At 64.0% G+C, this 22,591-nt stretch overlaps 2 protein-coding genes across 2 annotated transcripts in view; both read right to left on the reverse strand.

Moving 5' to 3' along the window:
• Positions 1-1,541: 1,541 nt before the first annotated feature.
• FASN (fatty acid synthase) lies at positions 1,542-20,322 on the reverse strand. Its single transcript, XM_065898163.1, has 42 exons — positions 20,159-20,322; positions 18,083-18,220; positions 17,139-17,291; positions 15,705-15,878; positions 15,290-15,490; positions 15,053-15,175; positions 14,853-14,968; positions 14,628-14,762; positions 13,555-14,017; positions 13,282-13,469; positions 13,004-13,193; positions 12,246-12,340; positions 11,990-12,124; positions 11,682-11,885; positions 11,418-11,533; positions 11,009-11,181; positions 10,744-10,935; positions 10,582-10,662; positions 10,281-10,466; positions 9,933-10,112; positions 9,653-9,856; positions 8,711-9,015; positions 8,033-8,425; positions 7,786-7,950; positions 7,571-7,689; positions 7,326-7,480; positions 6,968-7,171; positions 6,643-6,793; positions 6,378-6,556; positions 6,173-6,292; positions 5,848-5,970; positions 5,514-5,737; positions 5,234-5,435; positions 4,947-5,098; positions 4,743-4,834; positions 4,383-4,534; positions 4,044-4,289; positions 3,613-3,801; positions 3,105-3,335; positions 2,772-2,992; positions 2,586-2,684; positions 1,542-2,490 (listed from the first exon to the last, which is right to left on the reverse strand). The coding sequence occupies exons 2-42, from the start codon at positions 18,207-18,209 to the stop codon at positions 2,101-2,103; spliced, it is 7,548 nt and encodes a 2,515-aa protein (XP_065754235.1). The 5' UTR covers positions 18,210-18,220; positions 20,159-20,322; the 3' UTR covers positions 1,542-2,100.
• Positions 20,323-20,365: 43 nt separating this feature from the next.
• CCDC57 (coiled-coil domain containing 57) overlaps positions 20,366-22,591 on the reverse strand; it is a 98,082-nt gene continuing 95,856 nt past the window's right edge. The window contains exon 18 of the mRNA XM_065897939.1: positions 20,366-20,998. Coding sequence (XP_065754011.1) covers positions 20,366-20,998 — 633 coding nt within the window. The remainder of the gene's footprint in view (positions 20,999-22,591) is intronic.

Raw genomic sequence — 22,591 nt, forward strand, 5'->3', positions numbered from 1 at the left:
TACTTTATAGAAGCTGAGTTCTTTTCAACTTATTGAGGCTGGTTTTATGACACAGAATGTGAACCATCTTAGACGTTCTATGTGAATCTGAAAAGAATGTACATTCTGCTACTGTTGGCTGGTCGGTCTGTAAATGTCAGTTGGTTGATTGTATTGCTCAAGTCTTACATATCCTTACTGATTTTCTACTTGCTCAGTTATCGAGAAGGGTTTTGGGAATCTCCAACCGTAATTGTAGATTGCCTGATTTTTTTTTTTGGCTGCACCATGCAGCGTGCAGGATCTTAGTTCCCCGACCGGGGATTGAACCCACACCCCCTGCAGTGGAAGCATGGAGTCCTAATCACTGGACTGCCAGGGAATTCCGATTCTTCTTCCAGATCTTTCGCTTTGTGTAATTTGGAGCTCTGTTATAGGAGCACGAGTTCTCATGTCCTTTGGATTAGTTGACACTTTTATCATTATGAAATGATCCTTTATATCTAACCTATTCTTTGCTCTGAAACCTACTTTTTCTGATATTAACATACCTGCTCCAGAAACTTTTTCACACTATGTTCTGATACATGTTGTGGCATGTATCAGAACTTCATTCCTTTTTAAGGCTGAATAATACCCATTATGTGGGTAGACCACATTTGTATACTCACTCATCTGTTCAGACTCTTGGATTATTTCCACCTCTCGGCTGTTGTAGATGAGTAACACTTCTTCTTATGAGCATTGGCGTACAAGTATCTGAGTCCGTTTCCAATTCTTTTGAGTTATACCTAGGAGTGGAATTACTGGCTCACATGGTAATTCTACGTTGAACTTTCTGAGGAACATATAAGGGCCCCCGGATGTTCTGGGTTCAACACATCCTTCTAGAAGTCTAGCAGTGGGCCTGCTCCCCCGGCCCCAGATTCAGTCCTGGCCCAGTGCAGGGCCCACCTCTCTCCCTGCTCCAGCTCACCTCTGCTGTCGGCCCAGAAGCTTCCAGCCCAGTGCGTCCACCTCATCCCTTGGCTTGGCGAGGTTCAGATGCTCAGGGGCCTCCCTGCCCCACTACTTCCTTCCATGCAGCCTTCATTCCTTCTGCCTAAACCTGTGGGGTCAGTCTTCTGCTGGACTAGGCCAGTTAAGCAAACACTCATCTAGGTGTTGCTGTGAAGGTATTTGGTCAGTGTGCTTCACGTCTATGATCAGGTGACTTCAAATAAAAGTTTACTCTCAATAATGTGGGTGGGCATCCTCCACTCAGTTGAGGCCCAGGAGAGAAAACCTGAGGTTTCCCTGAGGGATAAGGAAATCTGGCAAGGGTACCCTAGGGGGTACCCCACAATTATGCCAGTGGATTATAAGACTGCATACCTGTCTCCTCCTGGTCAAGCTTCCCTGATAGAGGGGCCCCTGCCTCAAGGTGTCCAGCCTGCTTTCAGGAGCCAGGCGTTGCCCCCTCCCTCCAGCAGGGAGCAGAGGGTGGTCCCTTCCGGGCCACCAGGACTTGGCCAGGACAGCGCAGGCTCACAGGGCTGGTCAGGAAGAAAGGATGCCCAGGGGCCAGAGCGCACGTGCGGTTTAATCGTGGGGAGGCTCCAGAGGAGACAACATTTCTACCAGGTTGGTGTAAAAATGAAACAGGATCCAGACATGGTTCTTTACACAGACAATTACAGTAAATTTCAAAATCCAAGCAGCAGTTTGAATGTTGTTTCTTGAAAAATGAACACAGACAAATAGGGTGGGTGCCCAGTGCCCGGGGCTGCTCCGCTCCACTGCCGGCATCATGGGGCCCCGGCCCGGCTACCGCGCGCCGGCCTCACAGGTGGACCAACCGGCGTCTCCCTGGCGACCCAATAAATAGGAGAATCCAAACGGAGAAACGACAAGTGGACCCGCGTGGCAGAGCCCGTGCGATTCAGGAAGCTTGGCCTGGCTGGCGGCTCGGCCGACTCTTCACAGACCGGGCAGGTCTCCGAGTTGGCAGCGCGGGTCCCAGCCCCGCGCCCAGGGCAGCCGGGATGGGGGGTAGGAGATGGGAGGGCGCTGGTCCTACTGGTGGCTGCACGTGGGGTGCGGGGGCCGGCGGGGTGGGCCCCGCATGCAGGACCCTCTGGCCTAGCCCTCCCGCACGCTGACACGGGGCTCGGCCAGGGAGCTGTGGATGATGCTGAGGATGGATTCCAGGCCACTGCCCTCCAGCAGCGTGCGGTGGTCACCCTCAATGACGTGCACGGACACCTTGCCGTCGCACACCTGGGACAGGTTGTAGTCAGCGCCCAGGTCCTCACCGTAGGTGCCGCCTGTCTTGGCGCGCAGCAGTGTCACGTTGCCATGGTAGGTGGCCTGCGGCGTGTACTTCTCGGCCGCCCGCAGCTTCTGGTAGAAGGAGCGCGCCGCAAAGCGGACGGCATGGCGGTCCAGGCCCGCATGGCTCTGTGCGATCAGCTCCACGGCGGCCGCCACGCGCTCCTCCAGGCCCTCGAGGGGCAGTAGCGCCTCCAGCACCTGGAGGACAGACAGGACAATGAGTGGCGCCAGGCACGTGAATGTGGGGCAGGGGTGTCGGGAGGCCTCTGGCCACGCGGTATCTGCAGACTCACCCTGCCGTGCTCCGCGTCAGTGAACTGCTGTACGAAGAAGCACATAGCCTCGGCCTCAGCCTCGGCCTCGCAGCCAGGGGTCATCTTGGCGCGGTAGCTCTGCAAAGGGAGGAAGGGCTGCTGCAGTGGCGGCACAAGGGGCTGGGACTCCAGACCTGGCCCCAGGGGCGCCGTTGCCACCCTCACCTGCGTGTAGGCCAACACGTAGGTGTGCGAGCCATCGAACAGGAAGAGGCTATTGTTCGTGGGGCCGGCGCTCTGCTGTGCCTGCAGCTGTGAGCACATCTCGAAGGCCACGCAGGCCCCATAGGAGTAGCCAGCGATGCGGTAGGGCCCCTCTGGCTGCACCTGCCTGATGCACTCGATGTAGTAGGCGGCCAGGCTCTGGATGCTGTCCAGGGGCGCAGCTGCAGGGACAGCATGAGGCTTAGCCCTTGTCTGGACGTGCACGTCACCCCCAATCCACTGGGGGATGGAGGAGGCCCGCTGTGGGGACAGCCCCGCAGGACCCTCACACACCTCCCGTGCACTGCAGGCCGTAGGTGGGAATGCTGAGCTTGGCAGCCAGGCTGTGGAACACCGTGATGGAGCCCTCGATGGGGTGCACCAGGAATAGGGGCCGCTCGGAGCTCTGCACAGAGTTGAGTGGAGCCAAGGTCGGGCCCTCAGGGTTCACCAGCAGGGTGCTCAGGTTCAGCTGGGCCTGCTGCCGGGCAGGGCTGTCCTCCTTGGGTGTGGGGGCCACCAGCTCTGTGAAGAGGGGCAGATGCCAGGGAGGGCCGGGGCCACATGGGGTCCCCTGCTACAATCCCCCAGCATGCACACATATACACGCACACACCTGACTGGGGCTGCTGGTAGCTAGGGTAGGAGGTGGATGGGGGCACTGGGCTCCCACTGAGGGCTCTCAGGACGGGGCCAGATGGACGACCCCTGACCTGGGTCAGGGGGTGGGTCCAGGCTGCTCACAGGCCAGCAGCACTGAGAGGACCTGTGCTGTTTCGGGGATACCCCCCTCCACACCTACCATCAGCTGTGCCAGCCTGCGAGGAAAGTTCCTGCAGCTTCCGGAGCGTGAGCTGCTGAATTTCCCGCATGGATAGCACCCGGTCATGCTCTCGCTCCAGCGTCTGGCGCACCTCCACGGCCATGAGTGAGTCTAGGCCCAGGTCTGCCAGTGAGCTGTCCAAGTTGACAGTGGCCAAGTCACGGATGCCTGGGGAGAGGCGCTCAGTTGGCAATGGGGGATGGGCCTTGGTGGGCACTGTACCCTGATGGCTGGGTCTTCCCAAACCATCATCACTATGGTCATGGCACACAGCACCCACCCAGCTCTGCACAGACCACCTGTGTCTCTCCCTCCATGAGCAAGCCGGCATGCCCCCTTCCGCAGCCAGGGAGACCAGACTCAGGGGAGCTGAGTGTCTGCCAGTTGGGGGGTGCAGGGTGCTCCCTCACCCAGGATGTGGGCCACAGCCTTCACCAGGTCCTGCTGGCTGCTGCCGTCACCATGGGCTGCGGCCTTCTTCTCCGCCAGCACAAAGCTGCTCAGGACGGGGTGGGGCTGGTTCAGGAAGAGGTCCAGCACCTCCATGCAGGAGATGATGCGTTGGGGCAGCGTCCCGCCAATGACTGTGTCGTTGGTACCCATGGTCTCCAGCACAACGCCCACATCGCCAATTGCACCCCACTGCACGGCGAGGCCTGCGGGTGAGGGAGGGTGGGGGGCTGGGGTGAGAAGGGGCACAAGTGAGGGTGGCACCGCAGGAGTGGAGGAGGAGGGGCGGGCGGACCCACCTGGGAGGCCGTCATGCCGGCGCTTCTCACATATGCGCTCCATGGCGGAGTTGGCGAACCCGTAGTTGGTCTGGCTGGCGTTGCCACGCCCGCAGCTCACCGAGGAGAAGACCACGAAGTAGTCCAGCTCGGGGCATGCCTCCCGGGTCACCCTGTGGGTTCTTGAGTCACCCCCAGCCGGCCTCCCCAGCCCACCGGCCGACATGCCCAGGATCCCTGGCTCGCCTGCCAAACCGCCTCCACTGCCCCGGACCCTTGGTTCAGACCCCGGCAGAGGCCTGTGGCCTGGTCTCTGGACAGCAGTGTGAGGGTCGTGCGGGGGAGGGCTGGGAGAAGGAGAGAGAGAAGGGAGGAGCCCACCTGTCCAAGTTCAGGGTGCCACTGTACTTGGGTTTGCTGACGTCCTGGAAGAACTCAGGGGTCTGGTTCTCCAGCATGGCGTCTCTCAGGACCTGGGGTGAGGGGATCTTAGCACCTGCCTTTGCCCCAGGGCTTTGGAGGGCTTGCTTGGGGCGGGGGGCTTCCCTGGGCAGGTGGCTCCAGCCCCTTCAGAGCCGTCCTCACCATGGCCAAGTTGAAGACGCCGCCTACAGGCCCAAGCTGGGTGGCCTCAGTGATAAGGCTCCGGGCACCATCCAGCGAGCTGGCGTTGCTGGTGGACACCAGGACCTGCACACCCTGGCGTCTCCACTCACGGACCTGCCTGGCCTGGTAGCCTGCGGGACACAGATGGTGGGGATGGGCAAATCAGGGCTCTGGCCCTAAGCCCAGGTACCTGGAGGGCAGCAGGAGGGGGAGCTGACTGAGGCCTCTCCCATCGCCCCACCCTTGTGGTCCCTGGGGCCGGTCACCTGTGCGGATCCCGGAGCGGGAGGTCAGCACCAGTTTCTGGGCCCCTCGCAGCATGAGCCACTGGGACAGCTCTAGGCCGAAGCCACCCAGGCCCCCTGTGATGATGTAGGTCTTGTGGGCTGGGCAGTAGGTCTTGGACAAGGCCGCCGTCAGGGTGGGCTTGGTCCCTTGCAGCACCGCCTCCTGCTCTTCCTCGCGTACCTGCAGCCCAGGTAGCACCGCTGTTCACACACTGCCGGCAGGGGCCGGAGCTGGGGGTGCCTGGGGTGCCCTACTCACCTGGAGGACCACTTTGCCGATGTGTTTGCCCTGGGCCATGTAGCGGAAGGCGTCCTCCACCTGGGTCTTGGGGAACACGGTGCACTTGAGGGGCTGCACCACGCCGTCCCGGATGCCCGCCTGCAGCAGCGCCGACACCTCCTGCCAGGTGGCGCTGTCGTCATCAAAGATTGCATCCAGCAGGATCCCGTGGAAAGTCACGTTCTTCAGGAAGATGGCCATGCCTGGACAGGTGGGCAGGTGGCGGCCTCACCACTCAGCTGACAGCCCACCCTGTGGACCCCTGCTCTGCCCAACAAGCCCCCTGCCCACCCGGCCTGCTGCCCAGCCTCACCCAGGGGATGGTTGTTGGAAAGGTCAAATTTGCCAATTTCCAGGAATCGACCATGCTGGGCCAGGCACCGCACGCTGGCCTGCAGCTTCTCTTCCGCCAGGGAATTCAGAACGAGGTCAACACCTTGGGGTGGGGGGGCAAGAAGGGTCCTCACAGTCAAGACCACTGCCCAGCCAACGTGGCACAAGTCCAGAAGGCCAGACCCTGTCCCCGCCTGGGCCAGTGTCTCCTCCAGCTTGGCCGGAGAGGGGGGGATGGGAGGAAGGGAAGAGGGGGGCTGAGAATATGGGTGGATGGCGGTTGGCTAGTGATGGGAGCCACTCACCCTTCCCGGCCGTGTGCCAAAGCACGTGCTGCTCGAAGGACGTGTCCCGGGAGTTGGCAAAGCTGGCTTCGTTGAGCTGTGGGAACCTGGCCTGGAGGTATGCCCGCTTTTCAGCTGACCCTGGTGGGGAGAGATGCTGCTGGTAAGTCTAGGCTTCAGGCGTTGGAGGGGCAGTCCTGGGCTCTGGGAAGGGCTGTAGGCTTACCCACAGTGGTGAAGACGCGGCAGCCCAGGCTGAGAGCGATGGCGATGGCGGCCTGACCCACACCACCCGAGCCCGAGTGGATGAGCACTGTCTCCCCAGGCTGCATGCGTCCACGTACTACCAACGCATAATAGGCTGTGGCATAGACGACGGGCACTGAAGCTGCCTCCTCCAGGGTCCTATGGGCACAGCGCAGGGGTCAGCTCTGGCCTGACCCCTGGCCACATCCATGTTGGGCCCCAGGTCACAGCCCTGACCGACTCACCAGTTGGAAGGCACGTCCCACAGGAAGTCCTGAGACACCAGAATGGAGGTGGCCAGGCCTTCGGCGGGCACCAGCCCCATCACACGCTTGCCTCTAGCATCTCGGCCGGAGAACTCCATGCCCAGCATGCAGTCTCGAGCGACCCATTTTCCTGGGGGCAGATGGTGGGTGAGCCCCTTACCTCCCCAGGAGCACCCCAGTGTGTGTGAGCTTGGGCTCGAGGAGCCTCCCAGGTTCCTGAGCATTATGGGGTGAGGACCCCCTCTTCCCAGGTCCTGGCCCCAAGGGTCTTTGTTCTGGTCTCCCCACCGTGTGCTGCTTGTACCTGGGATGGCGTCAGGGGACAGCTTGCCCGTGGCCAGCATGATGTCTCGGAAGTTGAGGGAGGCATAATAGATGGTGCAGAGCTGGACTCCAGGGCCAGTGGGCTGGGCGTGGCGCAGAGGAGAGCAGACCCAGCGGATGGAGGAGAGGTCCCCTCGGGTGAGAATGTTTACGAAGGCATGCTCTGTCTGCTCCTCTGGCCGGTCTGTGGGTGACAGAAAGTGGAGTTGCCACAGGGTCACACGCAGCCCTGGGCTGGGCAGGGCTTCCAGCCAGGGTCCCCCTGCCCTCTCCTTCTCAGGCCACCCAGCTGCGAGGTGAAGAGCCTGGGGGGGCATGGTGGCACATTGGGCGCTCACCCTTTTCCAGTGGGAAGTGGCGGAACGCCCCCCAGGCCCCGTCCCGGTAGACGTTCATCACCAGGTCCCCCTGTAGCACCTTCTGCAGCTCCAAGGAGTTTGGGTCCATCTCAGGGATGGGGGACGTGCTGCTGAGGTTGGACACCAGGACGCACCTATGGGCAGCCAGACAGGTGAGGGGAAGCTGGGGGGGACGGGGGTTGGAGGGGAGGAGCAAGGAACATGCAGCTCAGGGGGCATCTCACCGAATCCGGTGCCCGCCAGGCTCTTTTCGGAGACAGTTCACCATGCCCACGACACCTGAGGTGGTGCAGCCGACGGCCATGAGCCACACGGGCCGGGACGAGGAGTCAGCCAGGATGTTCTGTAGAACGAGGGAGGGGTTGGCGTCTGGGGGCTCCCCAGGCCCCAGCGTTGGAGCTGCATTAGCCAGGCCTGGCCAGGGCTGGGAGGGACTGACCTTCAGTGAGTCGACCCATCTGAAGCTGGCGTCCTCCACGGACAGGAAGACTGGGCTATCCTGCGGGGCTGGCCGGCGGCACAGGAAGAGCACAGAGCCGTAGAAGGACCTCTTCAGGGCCACCAGGTGCAGGGATGCCCCGGTAAATAGGCTCTCCCACTCGTCCTGTGCGTTGGGGGGTCAGTGCTTGGCAGCCTCCTGGCCCCTCCCCATCCCGGCCCCTCCCCATCCCGGCCCCGCCCCGCACCTGGCTCAGGAGGTGCTGCCCCCCTCGATGGGACTCAGAGCAGGTGAGAAGGGCGACCGTCTCCCCCAGGGGGTAACCTCCGAGCAGCGTGTGCAGCAGCAGGAAGCCTCCCTCCTTCAGGGTAGCCGCCATGTTGCCGACAGCCGTGGCCGGGTCACCAAGGGTGGCCAGGGCACAGCTGCACACCAGGAGGTCAGCCTTGCTCAGGCTGCTGGGGGCCGGGTCCACAGGGTCCCACTGGCCTTGGGTCAGGCCGAGCTGCTGCAGCTTGGCTTGGGCAGCCTCCAGGGCCTGGGGGTGGCGGTCAGTGGCTACGTAGTCCAGCTGCATCAGGGGCTGGGTGTTAAGTAGCGCCGGGATGCGGGAATACAGTCGGCCGTCACCAGCCAGCACCTGGGGTGCAACAGCTTCTTGGATCAGCTGCCACGGGGCAGGCGCACCCACCCCCTCGGCTGGGTGTCTCCCAGAAAGGCCCACCCGCCAACTCTGCTGAGGCCACTGGCCAGCGCTGCCCTGTCCACAGCACCCGCAGAGCCCACCTCCAGCCCCTTCTCTGTGCCCCTTCCCCTTCAGTGTGCGGGCGGCCTCGCTTCAGAGGGGCCCCGGCCCTCCTGGTGTTTGGGGCTGCCTGCGTCTGGGTCCACATGCACAGTGCTTGCCTCTGCGCTCAGCACCCACCTCCACCACCTTCATTCTAAGGCTGGCCGTGTTCTCCAGGGCGGTATCCACGCACGCCTTGAGTGCTGGGGAGTCGAGGAGGCCGCTGAGCAGGGGGTCGTCACACAGCAGGGGCCTCTCCTGGGCCAGGACCTGGCCCAGTTCCTGCTGTAGGTTCCCATTGAGTTGCAGTTGGCAGGCAGCGGCCAGCAGCCGAGGCAGGCCCTGCTGCGGGGCCTCCCGGGGAGCCTGGGCACTGTCCAGCCCGGGCACCACCATCTTCAACCCCTGCTGGGCCACCTTTGTCTGCAGTGCCTGTGCCAGCCCTGGGGAGGAGAGAGATGGGTGCTAGGGAAGAGCCTCAGCTGGGCTGGGGTTCCTGAAGGTCCCCCAGCAACTGGTGTCTGCCTGGAGCAGGGACTCGGAGGTAAGCAGGACCCACCGCCCGGCTCTGCCCACTGACAGCAAATAGAAGGACGGAGTGGGCAGTCCAGTCCTCCAGGGCTAGAAACTGGCATCAACCATCGGGACCACTGGGCGGGTGAAGGGCTGCTCTGCCTCCCACCCAGGTGTGAGCCCTACAGAGGGTGGATTCTCCAGAGGGTAGGTTCAGTGCCTTGACGGCCCTGCTGCCCCTCCCCAGCTCTCCCCACCCATCAGCTTGGGTGTGAGCCCTGTGTAGGGAGCTGTCTCATGGCATTATGCCTATACGACTGGCTAGGGGCACAGACAGAAGGGGACAAATCTGTCACCTATGTGTGCTAGGCCTCCTCTGAAGACATCAGCTCTGGGTGGGGGGAGCCAGGCCTGGGGGCACTCACGAGGGGAAGGCAGATTTGGGCTCCACATGAAGGAGGGGCTGTGACGGGGCGATGAGGGGAGGTGATGAGCTCCCCTTTGCCAGACTGGGCACAGGAACTGGGAGCTGGACCCCGGGATGAAGGGGGTGGGCGCAGGCCTCACCCCTGCACAGCTGCAGCTCCTCCTGCAGGGCCAGGCTCCCAGCCAGGCACCCGCTCTCCACGTGCGGCGTGAAGCAGAACTTCTCCAGGACGGGTGCCAGCTGTTCCTGCTGCCGCCGAGGGGCCACCGAGGCGTGGAGCCGCGAGATGTGGACGCTGCCGGCCACGATGCTGTTCAGATACCTGTTCACCACCACGTCGGCCACTGCGGGGACATGCTGGGTAAGTGTGGGCAGCACCTGGCGCAGGGACACAAGTGTGCGGGGCCAGGGCGGGGCTACCTTGTGTCTCGCCTTGCAGCGCGTACAGCTTCTGCCGGTGGGTGGTGGGGTCGATGTGGATGGCGGTGATGCGCGTGGGCAGGCACAGGTTGCGGTGGCCCGGGACCAGGAGGGACATCTGCAGCATGGTGTCCAGGAAGGTCACCCAGTTGTCTTTCCACAGCAGCCGGCCTGTGTTACCTGGGGTGGAGGGACCGTCAGCTCGGCCAGGTTGGGTCTCTCCCCCAGTGGGCCCTCTCCTCCATGCGGCCCCCTCACACCCACAACTGCCCTCCCTTCACCCAGCTTGGGCATCTAACGCCGGGCAGCAGGAGTTAGCCCCAAAGCATGGGGCCCCCTTGCACCCACCTTCGAGGTTGGCCTCGAGGATGCCCTGGAAGTGGGGGCCGTAGCTGTAGCCCCGCAGCCGCAGCTCCTTGTACACGTCGCTCTGGCTCAGGCGGAACGCAGCACTGGGGTCTACAGGTGTGGGGCCCGTGCCATACTGGTTGTCAAAGAGCCTGGGATTGGGGTCCTTCCACTGGTGTACCTGCCCTGTGGGCGGGGGTGGCAGAGGGCCTGAGGGCAAGGCCGGGCTGAGCTGGCAGCCAAGGGTCCACCCAGAGACCCCACCAGGGACTCTGCAGCCTGGGCGGGTGCCCCTGCTCACCGCTCACGATCAGGTTGCCGTTCTCAGACACCTCGAAGGTGCACGAAGCCTCCAGAAGCCGCACTTCCAGGGGCACGGTCCCTGCAGGCAGCAGGTTCAGAGGTCAGCAGCAGAGGTCAGCAGGCCGCACTCCCGCCCCGCATCCCGAGCCGCCGGCCTCACCTGTCTTGGGCAGGATGGTGGCCTGGTGTAGTGTCACGTCCTCGAACACCACAGGCACCTGCTCCATGCTTTGGTCCAGGGCTCGTGCCAGCGTCTTCCAGACCAGGAATAGGTAGCCAGTGGCGGGGAAAATTACGCGGCCGTCGATGCAGTGATCCCACAGGTAGTGGTCAGGGGTCTCAGGGCTGGCATCTGTGGGGCACGGGTCTTAGTGCCAGCGACCGGGAAGGAGGAGCCGCCCCCTGCCTGCCCCCACCTCACTCACCGATCTTATAGACAGTGACAGAGGAGCAGCTGGAGCCGCTGGGGAAGTCCTCCACGGCGGGCACATCCCAAGTCTGGCTGTGGTCCCACTTGATGTGCGGGGAAATGAGGGGGGTCCCCCGGGGGGCCGGGAACTCCACGGGTGGGAACAGACCGTTGGGGTTCATGTCAATGCTGGAGGGTGGAGAGGGGAGATGTGAGCAGCACATTTGTCCCCAGGACCACCCTGGGGTGGGTACTGCCAACCGTTCTCCCCTAAGACCCCAGGGATGACCGAGACGGGGTGGGGTGGGGGCTGCAGTGAGGGTGTGACGGTGGCCCAGCACCCACAGGCCCGCTTCCTGGGGACGATCTCAAGGCCAGCCTATGGCTGAGGGGCTCCCAGGGTCAAGCAGGGCGAGGGGACGCACCCCATCAGGTGCAGCCTGCCCACGTTGCCGAGGAAGAACTCCAGGTTGTCCCTGTGGTCCTTCTTCATCAGCGGGATGACAGTGCAGCTGGACTTGAGGCCTCTCTTCAGGATGGCCTGAGAGGCAGAGACAGGCTGGGCCTCCCTCTGACTAGCTCCCACCCACCCCCACAAGGCCACACGCAGCCCGGCCAGCCTGCCTCCCTGCCGTGCCCCCGACCGCCATCCCTCCCGGACCTGACCACCCTGCCCCCCCGGCACGCACCTGCAGCAGGGCGTGGGGGGCGATCTCCAGCACCACGGCGTGCTCAGGCACGTGCCTCAGTGCCTCCTGGAACAGCACGGGGCTCACCAGGTTGTTAACGTTGTACTCAGCTGAGAACGTGCGGGCCAGGTGGCCCTGCCACTGGGCCTCGGGGATGGAGGTGCTGAGCCAGTACGCGGAGCGGGGCCGCGGCTCCCGGATCACCTGCGCGCACGGTCAGGCTGGGTCGGCGTGAGGGAGCTTGGGGCCGCCTGCCCGCCCGTCCTCTGGGAGGCCCCCGCCAGGCAGCCCGCGGGGCAGCAGCCCACCTTCTTGAGTGCCTGCAGCAGCGCAGGGGCGATGGAGTCCATGAAGTAGGAGTGGAACGCTATGCCACCTGTCCGCACCTCCTTGGCAAACACACCCTCCTGCTTCAGCTGCTGCACGAACTCGGACATTGCGGCCTGGGGTGGGGGCAGGGGCGCTGGACGAGCAGTCCTAGGCCCGTGCCCCGCTCCCCAGGCAGAGCTCACCCTGAGGGATAGGAGGGGACTTGGGGATGAGGCCTCGCCTCCCAGGGCCCACCTGAGGTCCGGAGATGGTCACAGAGTCCTTGGAGTTGTGGCAGGCAGGCACGATACCAGGGGGGCAGCGCCGCTTACACTCTTCCCAGGACAAGCCTGGGGGCAGAGACAGCCTCAGAAGGTGGCCACAGGGAGCTGGCACCCTCACTCGGCCCCTCCCCAGGGGGAGGAAGACGTTGCCGGGGTGGCTCTAACCACAGAGGCGGTGATGACAGCTGCAGAGCGGCACCTTTACGAGGCACTTTCACCCCTGCCGTGTCTGATTTCAGGCAAAGGTGTCGTTAATGCTACCCCAGAGGCGGGAGCCAGTTTCGGCTCAGTATTGAGGCCAAAGGCTCCTACGTCTGACCAACCACAGAGGACCTTGGCCTCACTCTCCTGCCAGTCCCTCAGGTTTTCTCGGGTGTCCTTCCGTCCCCAGCCCTGCCTGCCCGAAGTGCGAACAGGCCCACTCCTTCCCCTGCAGCCCCCAGTTAGCTCAGGCTCATGGGAAAACCATGCTGGCCTCTACTGATGCCCATGGGCAAGTGTGCTGAGCACCAAGGCCATCAGGCTCAGGGAGGCCACACAGGGCACACTGGAGCAGGCTGTCAGGGTCGCTCTCACCCTGAAGTGAGGAGGACGGTGGCCGGCGAGTCACCCCAGAACCTTGCCTCTGCCCAGCACCAATGTCGAAGGTGCCAGCGTAGACGTCCCCTCCCACGGAGACCCTCAGGCCCATGGGTGGAGTGGGATGGGGGAGCGCAGGGCAATACCTACCCACAGCTGCCATGGCCCCAGGCGGGATGTTGGCCTCCTTGATGCACTGTGCCCTCCAGTAGGCAGCGAGGACAGCCTCCTCCTGAGAGAGGCAGCCATCGGCGTAGCCGCAGGCCACCTCACCCAGGGAGTGCCCGATGATGCCGTCAGGCCGCAGGCCCATGGAGGTCAACAGGTCTATGAGGGCAATCTGGGGGAACAGGGTGCGTCACGCCAGTCCCGGGGACGCCAGGCTGACCGCCCTTCCGGCCCGCTCACTCCAGACCCCGGGGGTGCACCTGGATGGCAGTGAGGCTCACGAAGGACTGGACGGTGTCATCAAAGGTGGCCTCATCTGTGCTCAGCAACAGGTCCGACACCTGCAATCCCAAAGGCTTCACGGCCTCGTCTGAGCGCAGGATGGAATCGCGGAAGCTGCCCAGGCGCATGAGGCTCAGCCCCATGCCGCGCCACTGTGCGCCCATCCCTGTCCCAGTGAGAGGCGTCAGGGCAGGGCTGCGCGGCCCTGCCCCCACTGCCCTCAGGGACACCCTGGGGAGCCGGGGGCTCACCGGAGCAGATGAACCAGAGTGGGCGCTTGCCAGCCGGCACCTGGTGCACCTCCTGGTTGCCGCCCTGGCCGCCCAGCACAGCGTAGCCACGGAAGGGCATGGTGGCCATGGGGGCGGCCGCGATGTCGTTGAGCATGCTCACGAAAGCCAGGTCATGGCTGTGCCGGAGGCCCTGCTCCAGCAGGCCCTGCACCGCCTCAAGGGTACGCCCGCTGGCCCGCAGCAGACGGGGCAGGGCAGAGTGCGGGGCAGGAGGTGGGGGCGGCTGGGCGTTGGGCCGGAGGATGACATGCACGTTGGAGCCGCCGAAGCCGAAGGAGTTGATGCCCACATTGCCCCCGAGAACGGGCAAAGGCCGGTCCACTACCTGCAACTGCCCGTCTTGCAGTGCTGGAATCTTGGGGTTCGGGCTGTGGAAGTGCAGGTTGGGGGCCCAGACCCCGTGCTCCAGGGACAGCAGCACCTATGGGTGCCTAATGGTCAGTGGCGTGGCCAGCCCCGGGCTCCCTGCCCTGCTGGTCAGGGTGGGCTCCAGGTACTTCCCTTCCTGAGGACACTCTGAGGCCACCTGGTCACTGCAACAGACTTCCTTCCCCCCAACCGTGCCCAGCCCCAGTGCAGTGGTCTGGTGACCGAGCCGCAGGCCCCTTCCCCTCTCGGCCTTGGGCCTCATCTAGGGTCCCTGCCACCTCCGGACTAATGGCCATGGGTCTAGACACAAAGGTCCCTCAGCCAGACTCCACCCCAGGTCCCGATCTAAGAGCTGCAGACGGGTGGCTACAGTGGCCCAGGAAGCCCAGAGCACCAGGGAGCCTGAGCAGTGCTGACCTGGCTACCAACTGGTCAGCAGGCCACGGGGAAGGGCAGCCCTGGACAGGTGGGGCCGCCCCGCTGCTTCCACCCTCTGGCTTGGTCTCTTGTGGAGCAGTACCGGGCAAGATGTCTGGCCCAGTGAACTAGGGCAGGGAATGGCTACATGCTGGCACCCGGCTGTCTGGGTCTCAGTGGCCCACACCCCACAGCTCAGCCTGTGGGGATCCTCCCCCGACCAGGCAGCAGGACTGCCCGCCTACCTTGATCAGTGCTGCGAGCCCCGAGGCGGGCTCCGCGTGCCCCATGTTTGACTTGGTGGACCCGATCAGCAGGGGGTTCTGGCGGGTGGCACACAGGGCCCGCGTGATGCTATTCAGCTCCTGGGGGTCGCCCACCTGTGGGGGACTCAGGGAGGTCAGGACTCCACCCCGGCACCTCTCCGGCGTGGGGTGTGGGGTGTGCACACGGCCAGGCAGGGCTCTCACCTTGGTGCCAGTGCCATGGGCTTCGATATACTCCAGGGACTCGGGGGTCAGCCCGGCCGACTCGTACAGGGAGCGGATGAGCTGCTCCTGCACCTCTCCGGAGGGGAAGGTGACGCCTGTGGGCGGGGCCAGGCCTCAGCACACCACCAATCACCTAACCGCCTGCAGCCCCACCCTCACCCTGCCCGGGCTGCTCCCACCTTGCTCTTTGAAGCCATCAGTGTTGGTGCCGGCATTGAGGATGGTGGCATACACCCGTCGGGCCAGGGACTTCTTGGTCAGCAAGACGGCCACCACAGCCTCTGCACGGCAGTAGCCGTCCCCTGGGGGCAGAGGGCACCTCAGGCCTAGGAGCTCAGGGCAGAGCTCAGGGGCTGGTGTAGGGTGAAACGGGGGCGGGGGGTGCTATCCTGTGCTCCCACGCCCTCCGCCCTCACCTGCTGCATCGAAGGACTTGCAGGAGCCCTCAGGGCTGAGCATGCCCAACTTCATGAACTGCACCGAGGTGTTGGGCTTCAGCAGGATGTTGATGCCACCCACAACGGCTGCGGGGCACTCTCCACTGCGGATGGCCTGGTAGGCGCTCTGCAGGGCCAGCAGGCTGGAGGAGCAGGCTGTGTCCAGGGCAACGCTGGGCCCTGCAGGCAACGGCACAATGCAGCTGTGGGACTCCCCCAAACTTGGGGCCCTGGCAGCTTTAGCAGGTGCCCTCCATGTGGAGCCTATGATACCAGGACCTCACCCCTGCAGGCCCTCCTCGGAGGGGGGAGTCAGAGTCTGGAAGGGTCTCAGCTGCCGTCTGGCCCCACCCTGCCCCAGTCCGAGGCCCAGAGGAGCTGTGTGTGCACCCACCTTTGAAGTCGAAGAAGAAGGAGAGGCGGTTGGCCATCATGGCACGCTGGCAGCCCACCATACTGTAGCCCATGAGGGTCTCAGGGTCTCGACTCAGAGCCTCTGAGGCCTCAGAGCTGCTCACACCCACCCAGACACCGGTGTTCGTCCCACGAAGGGAAGCTGGGTTGATGCCTGTAGGAGACAGAGGTCAGCTCTAGCTGCTGTGACATGCCCAGCCCACCATCCAGCTCTGAGAGGTGCGGCCTCGCCTCTCAGCCTCTCTGGCTTGGGTGAGAGGAGGCTCCATCTCAGCCTGACTCTGGAAGGGACGAGGTGGGCCAGGGAAGAGAGAGCAGAGCCACAGTGGGGCGGCCAGCCCAGGTAGGGCTGAGAACGGATAACCAGGTCACAAGGAACCAGGGCCCAGGCACGGGCAGGGTGCCAGGTGGGGCTCCAGGCTCTGGGTCAGGCAGCGGCCAGAGACAGCCGGAGGTGGGGACAGAGGGCAGCATTGTCCCTAGGCTACTCCCCTGGCCCCTGGTGTTGCTGGCAGGGTCTGGTGAGCCCTGAGGGCAGCCTGCCCTGGGCGGGCCAAGATAAGAAGACAGAGAGAGACAAAAGCCGAGTGTCCAGGCTTGGAAAGGAGGGAGGGACACTGGTCGGCCCCTGGGGAGCCGCATCCAAGGTCTCCGGGTGGGGCCTGGGCAGTGGAAAGGTCTCCACTTTCCCCTACCAGGGTCCTCTCACCTCCCCTCCACTCCACCCCAGGCAGCACGTGTCCATAACCCCATCACGCTCAGTGTCAACCCCAGAGACTGCTTAGTATCTGCTGCAGGACAAGAAACTGCAAAGCCAGGATACCCACCCTGCCAACCACAGGTGGGAGCAGGCAGGCCCCAGGCTCCCCCTCAGCGCTGAGCTCTCACTGCTCACCTACTGAGGGGCCTCACCCACATGTCAGCCTCCCCTCTCCCAGCTGGCGGGACTTCTACGTCCCTGGTGTCCCTGGGACAAGTCTGTGCCCCGGGACAAGGGGCAGCTGGCCTCGAGGCACTTATCCAAGGCCAGACTCAACCCAGCAGAGAAGAGTGTGGAGGGTAACAGTCGTGGGGCCAGGTCTCGCCTCCTACTCTGCCTGGCACCCTCCCTCGCCCCCAAGATCAGCCATGCAATGGGGAGTGAGGAAACTGGGGCATCAGGACGTGCCTGGGACACCTCTGGTGTGCAGCTGTGAAATGTGACCTGCCCAAGGCCCATGCCTCCCCAGCCCACTGGCCCCGGCCCAGGACTCCGCTCCCTCAACAGCTCCTATGTTTTGGATGTTTTGTCATGAACATATGTTGCTCTTAGAAGCAAAATGGACGAACGCTTTCAAGAGGGGCGGCAGGAACCTCAGGGATGGGCCCCCAGAAGCCCCAGGTTAGGTTGGCTGTCAGCCTCCTGATGACCCACCTCCATCCACAATAGCCTCATAGGTGACCTCCAGAAGCAAGCGCAGCTGGGGATCCATTGTGTTGGCCTGCTTGGGGTGGACCCCGAAGAACGAGGCGTCAAACCGGGACAGGTCCTTCAGCTTGCCTAACCGCCGGGGCAGGCCGTACAGTCCTGTGGAGCACACGCAAACGGAGGGGCCAGCCACGGAAGCTCACGGCCCTGAGCGACTGACAGTGGCGTCCCTGTGGCAACAGGGAGCCAAGGCTCCCCGGGATGGGTGGGCCCACTTCTGAGAGGGGGCCCTAGGGGGAGGCTCACGGGTGGTGTCCCAGAGCACAGCACGGTGGGGGGAGTGCCCCCTCCTCCTACCCACCACTGTCCTGTCCTGGCTGGAGACCCCCTGCCTGGCCTGACACTGGCCCCAGAGGCTGAGGCCAGGCCAGGCTCCGCCACACTGACTCACATCCCGTAGATCAGGCAAAGCCGCTCTGCTGAAGAGCCTACTGGGCGTGAGGGAGTCAAACCAGCTTCCTGGGAGAGCCTCATGTCCTATCTGACAGTTTGGGACATGTGGGCCAGCAGTGGCTGGCCAGGCTCTGCAGGGACCAGGTGGTGGGCAGTGGGGCCAGAGGTGCTCACCCACCTGGCCTAGCTCTAGATCTGCCCCCTCACAGCTTACCTAGCTCATCTGTGAAGTGGGCAAAGACCACGCCCAGGGCCAGCCCTCAGTCTCCTGCGGACTGGAGTTCAGTCCCTAGCCCACTGGTCAGAGGCCCCAGTTTCTCCTTCGCCCTGAGCCTTCTCCTGGCGCCATCTCGCAGGAAGAGCCTGCAGCATGGCCTCACCTTGGGTGACCGTTGGCTCTGCAGGTGGGACGGGAGCTCAGGCCAGAGCAGGCCTGTCCTGGTAGCTTGGAGACTGTGTACCCAGTGGCAGTGAGAGGAGAACCCAGGCCCACTTACCTGCCTTCCATCGCCTGTCATCATCCGTCACCATGTCCACACCGCCGATGAGATTGGCCCAGAACTCCTCCAAGTTCTCCGACTCAGGCAGCTTCCCGGACATGCCAGCGATCACCACCTCCTCCATGGCTGCTCTCTCTGCAGGGAGGGTGGTGTGGGGGCCCAGACACTGGTCAACCTCAGCACCCACACTGCCAGTCTGCAGCCTCACTGGAGGCCCAGCTGCTGCTCCCCCGGCCCTGGCTCCCTGACCCCCCTCCTCCATCTGGCCCACCCAAGGGTCTGAGGGCAGCAGCTCAGAAAGCCCCACAACAAAGATCCACACGGCCAGCTCCTGTGCTGTGTGCCAGCCGGACGGATGCCCTGGGTGAAGTATGTGTACGGTGGTTGGGAGGCGGGGAGTCCACTCTGGTCCAGCCTGCCTGCACCTCTCACTGGCAGTGTTGGGCTCTCTGAGCATTGGCCCTGGCCTGGGGTGACCCCAAAACGGCCCTGCTGCAGTGGTCCCAGGAGGGGGCCTCACAGTGGGAGGCAGGCAGGGCCAACCCAGAGAAGGGCCCAAACCCTTCCTAGGAAAGGGCTGCCTGGCCATCAGCCTATTAAGAGCTGGCCAAGGGAATTTAGCAGGTGAAGGAGAAAGGGCAAACACGGGGGTGAGAAAGCTCACCCATGCTGACTGGCCGGCTCTGCACTCAGCACCCCACGCTGTCCTCCATGCTGGGCCCAACGGCTCAGGCACTGAGAGTGCCAAGGCCTGGTGGGGCTCTGGGGCAAAATTGGTCCCTGCCCCACAGTGGACAGACCCAGCCTGTATGGCTGCTCCAGCGAGCTCCAACCTGGAGAACTACTCCTAGTCAGGTGCCGGTCAAGTGCTACCCAGACCCACACACCTGCACACGTTGAGGCCTCAGAGTCCTGCTTGCCAACCTCCACGCAGCCTGCCTGGCCACCCAGACCCAGATTCCCAAGACGCCAACGAGGGAGCCTAGGCTACCCTGAGACTGTGGGTCCAGGATGGGGGCTCCTGTACAGCCCCTGAGGAAGGGGGCAAGGCCAGGGTTGATCCTGCACACTTCCACCAAGGCTCCAGGGCCTCATGGCGCTAATGACCGCTGGACTCGCCAACCAGCGGCCCTCCAGCGTCTCTCTGAGCAAAGGAAAGCACAAGCAAGTGGAGAGAGCGTCTTCCTTGGGTGCCCTGATCACCCTGCTGTCCCGGCAGAGAGGGAGCCCCCTCCCCCAGCGCTAAATAAAGAGCCCTTTGCCGGCCCAGAGGCACCAGCTCCCGGGGCGGCTGCTTCTCCAGAAAGCGCCCGCTCTGTTCTCCCCCTACTTGCTATTCACGCGGAGTCCGGCGGGACTAGGCAAGGGGGTGGAGACCCCTGCAGAGCGCACTGTCTCGCATGCGCCGCCGCGAGGCTGTACGGGGCAGGAGCCGCTCTCCCCCCAGAACTTCGGGGGCTCCAAACGGAGCCCACGTGGTGGGGAAGCCGTCCTCATCCGGCCCCGCGCCTCCTCCACCCACCACCCTCCCTTCTTCTTAGGCCCTCCGGTCGGCTGAGACTCTGCTATCCCGCACCCGGAGGTGGGGGGACGCTGCGGATGGAGGGGCTCGGCGGCCCGGCCTGAAACGAGGTCCTTGTGGGCTGCCGGAGCTGGGCGCACACCGGGCGGCTGGGAGCTCATACAGGCCCTCGAGGGTCCGCAGCCGCCCGGCCCAGCCCAAGACCAAAATGGCTGTTCGCGGCGCTCCTCAGCGTCCGCCCCTCGCCATCCGCCCACCTGCCCCGCCGGGCCTGGGGCATGCCGCGAGGGCCTTTCGCCGCCCGGCCTCGGGCGCCCCGTGGAGCTCGAACATCCATACCGGGGGCTCGGACACCGAGGCCTGGGCAGGCTGTGCGGGGCTACCCCTCGCCACTGGCGCGCCGGACGACGCGCGCCCAAGGCCGGAAGATGCGGGCCGGCGGCGCCCCCTCGAGCCTGACCGCACCACCCCCGCCGCGGCCCCTGCCCGGCCCCAGGACTCCGGCCCCCGGCAACCAACTCCCGACCCCGGCCCGGCCTGGCCGCTCGTACCTGGTCTGGGCGCGGGCGCGGGCGCGGGCGGTGGCGTGGGCGGCGGAGGGAGAGCGAGGATGGAGCGCGCGGCGGAGGGGAGGCCGGGCCGCTTCCGTCTCTCTGGCTCCCTCTAGGCCCGCTCCGGCGCTATTTAACCGCTGCCGTCCCCGCGCGGACACGCCACATGGGCTGACAGCTTGGCTGCGCCGCCCAGGCCAATGAGCGTCAGGGCTGCGCCCCGGGACCAGGCGCGCCGCCGCCAGTGGGGTGATGCCGCGCGCCGCCGCCGGACGCCGGGACTCTGCGCGGGGGCGCGCCAGGGGGGCGCCGGCTTGGGGGCCCCGGGACTCGGGGGGCGCCGGGGCGGGGCGCAGCGTCACCCCCGCCCCACGACTTCCCTTCCGCGCCCCACGCCTCCCGGGGCCGCCCCCACCCACGGGGCCTCTGGGGCCACGTGTGCACGGCGCGCAGTGGAAACGGGACGGGGCTTGCTTGGGTCACCCTGGGGGTTATACTGGGGCCACACTGGGGGCCGGACGAACCCCCGGGCGTACGGACTGAAGGGCCGGCGTCCGGGACGAGCGAAGCCGGCCCGGGGCGTGGCTCGCTCTGCAGCCGCAGCCAATCGGGGGCCGGGGGCGTGCGCGCTGGACCAATGGCGGCGCGCGAGTGGGCGTTGCTAGGCGATAGGGTGATGGGCCGGCGCTGCGCGGGCCGCTGCGGGCGAGCGCGGTCGTTGACCCGGCCGAGGGCGCCCCGCGCGGGGTTACTGCCGGTCACCACAACGGAGCGCGGCTGGTCCTCCCTGCCTCGCCTCCCAAATTCGCAAGGCGGGCGCGGGGACCGGGGGGACGCTCCCTAGACCGGGCAGGGGCTCCTCGCAGCCGGCCGCGGGGACGGGGCGCGGCCATCTGGCAAGCGGGCTCTGTACGGACACCTCTTGGTGTGATTTGAACAAAGGAGTCTCCCTGGGCAGAGGCACTCGCGCGCGCACGTGGCCTTTCTCACCCGCGGGCGCGCACACGCACCGGCGGAACTCTGCGTCTCTGCTCACCGGCGCGCCCTCCTTTGTAATTCCCCTGCTCTAATGTTTACCGAATTTACAAAAAACCCTTAACTTCCAGACCAAAAAGAAACAGACATCCCGTCTTGGGGTCAAGTGAGAGTCCAGGAAGACGGCCCTCCCGGACTGGTGGCCACGCCCTGCACCGCCCTGGCTATCTTCTGGGGCCACAGACAGACCCTTGTGAGGCCAATGGAGCCTTGGCAGTTCCCTGGGGCTGGTGCCCCGCAGCCTCATTGTCTTGAAATCAAACACTGCTGCGCTCCTCACCTGGCTCCTTGGCAACCCCTCTTGCCTTGCCCTCCGAAGCTCAGGGGCTGTCAGTGGAGTGTGGCACTGTCCGCGGATGTTCAGGGACAACACAGAATGGACAGGCACGTCAAACCAGACAACATGGCTTCACGTGGCCACACGCCACCCCCCCCCACACACACACAGTGCTCCCTAGGCCCCCAGGTAGTCCCAGGGCAGCTCCATACTCCCTGCTCTATTCTTCCCCTTGGCTTCATCATTGGGGGCTTCTGGTTCGCACACTGGAATAAAGGGCAGGACAGGAAAAGGGGAGAGAGGGCCCCGAGATCCCACAGCTGAATTGCTGTCCCGAACAACCTTTCTGTGGGATTTTCTTTTCCTTCCTACTTAAGACCTTTTCAGACACCTGGTAACCTGGACCAAGAGTGGCTGGACCGTGCTGCACAAACACCCTCAAATCTTGGTGTCTTTTTTTTTTAAAGACCACGTCTTATTATTTATTTTAAAATATTTATTTATTTAGGCTGCACTAGGTCTCAGTTGTGGCCCTTGGAATCTTTGTTGTGGCGTGTGGGATTGGCATGCAGGATCTAGTCCCCCCACCAGGGATCGAACCCAGGCCCCCTGCATTGGGAGCATGGAGTCTTACCCACTAGACCACCAGGGAAGTCCCCAACTCTTGCTGTCTTAAGCTATCCTAGGCTCACTTCCTGCTGGTCAGTAGGGCTCTGCTTACTGCAGCCTGCCAGGAGCCCAGGTGATGGGACGATTACAGGCTGGGTGGCTGGGATTGAGTCCCTGGTTTGTACCACAGAGGTCTGGAGACTCATGGGCTTTGAAGTGCTTCTAGGGAAAGCGACAGGGCATCTCTCCTCACTTTTTCATCTAAAGGAAGTCATATGGCAACACCTCACTTAATTAAGGCCACATGCCAGACACAGCAGAGCATAGAGACCCCCGCCACCCGGCAGCAAAGCTGTTCCCAGCGTGCTTCTTCCTGGCACATCAGAAGTGACCTGCCATTGCCTCCGCAGCTCCCCAAGCACTGCGCCCAGGATGAGCAGTGCATCTGTGGTTAGGACATCAATATGCCTGTGTAAATTTTGATCTTCCTTCATTCCACAGAGATCAAAGCC

This window comes from Phocoena phocoena, chromosome 19 (assembly GCF_963924675.1).
Source record: "Phocoena phocoena chromosome 19, mPhoPho1.1, whole genome shotgun sequence".
Lineage (NCBI taxonomy): Eukaryota > Metazoa > Chordata > Mammalia > Artiodactyla > Phocoenidae > Phocoena > Phocoena phocoena.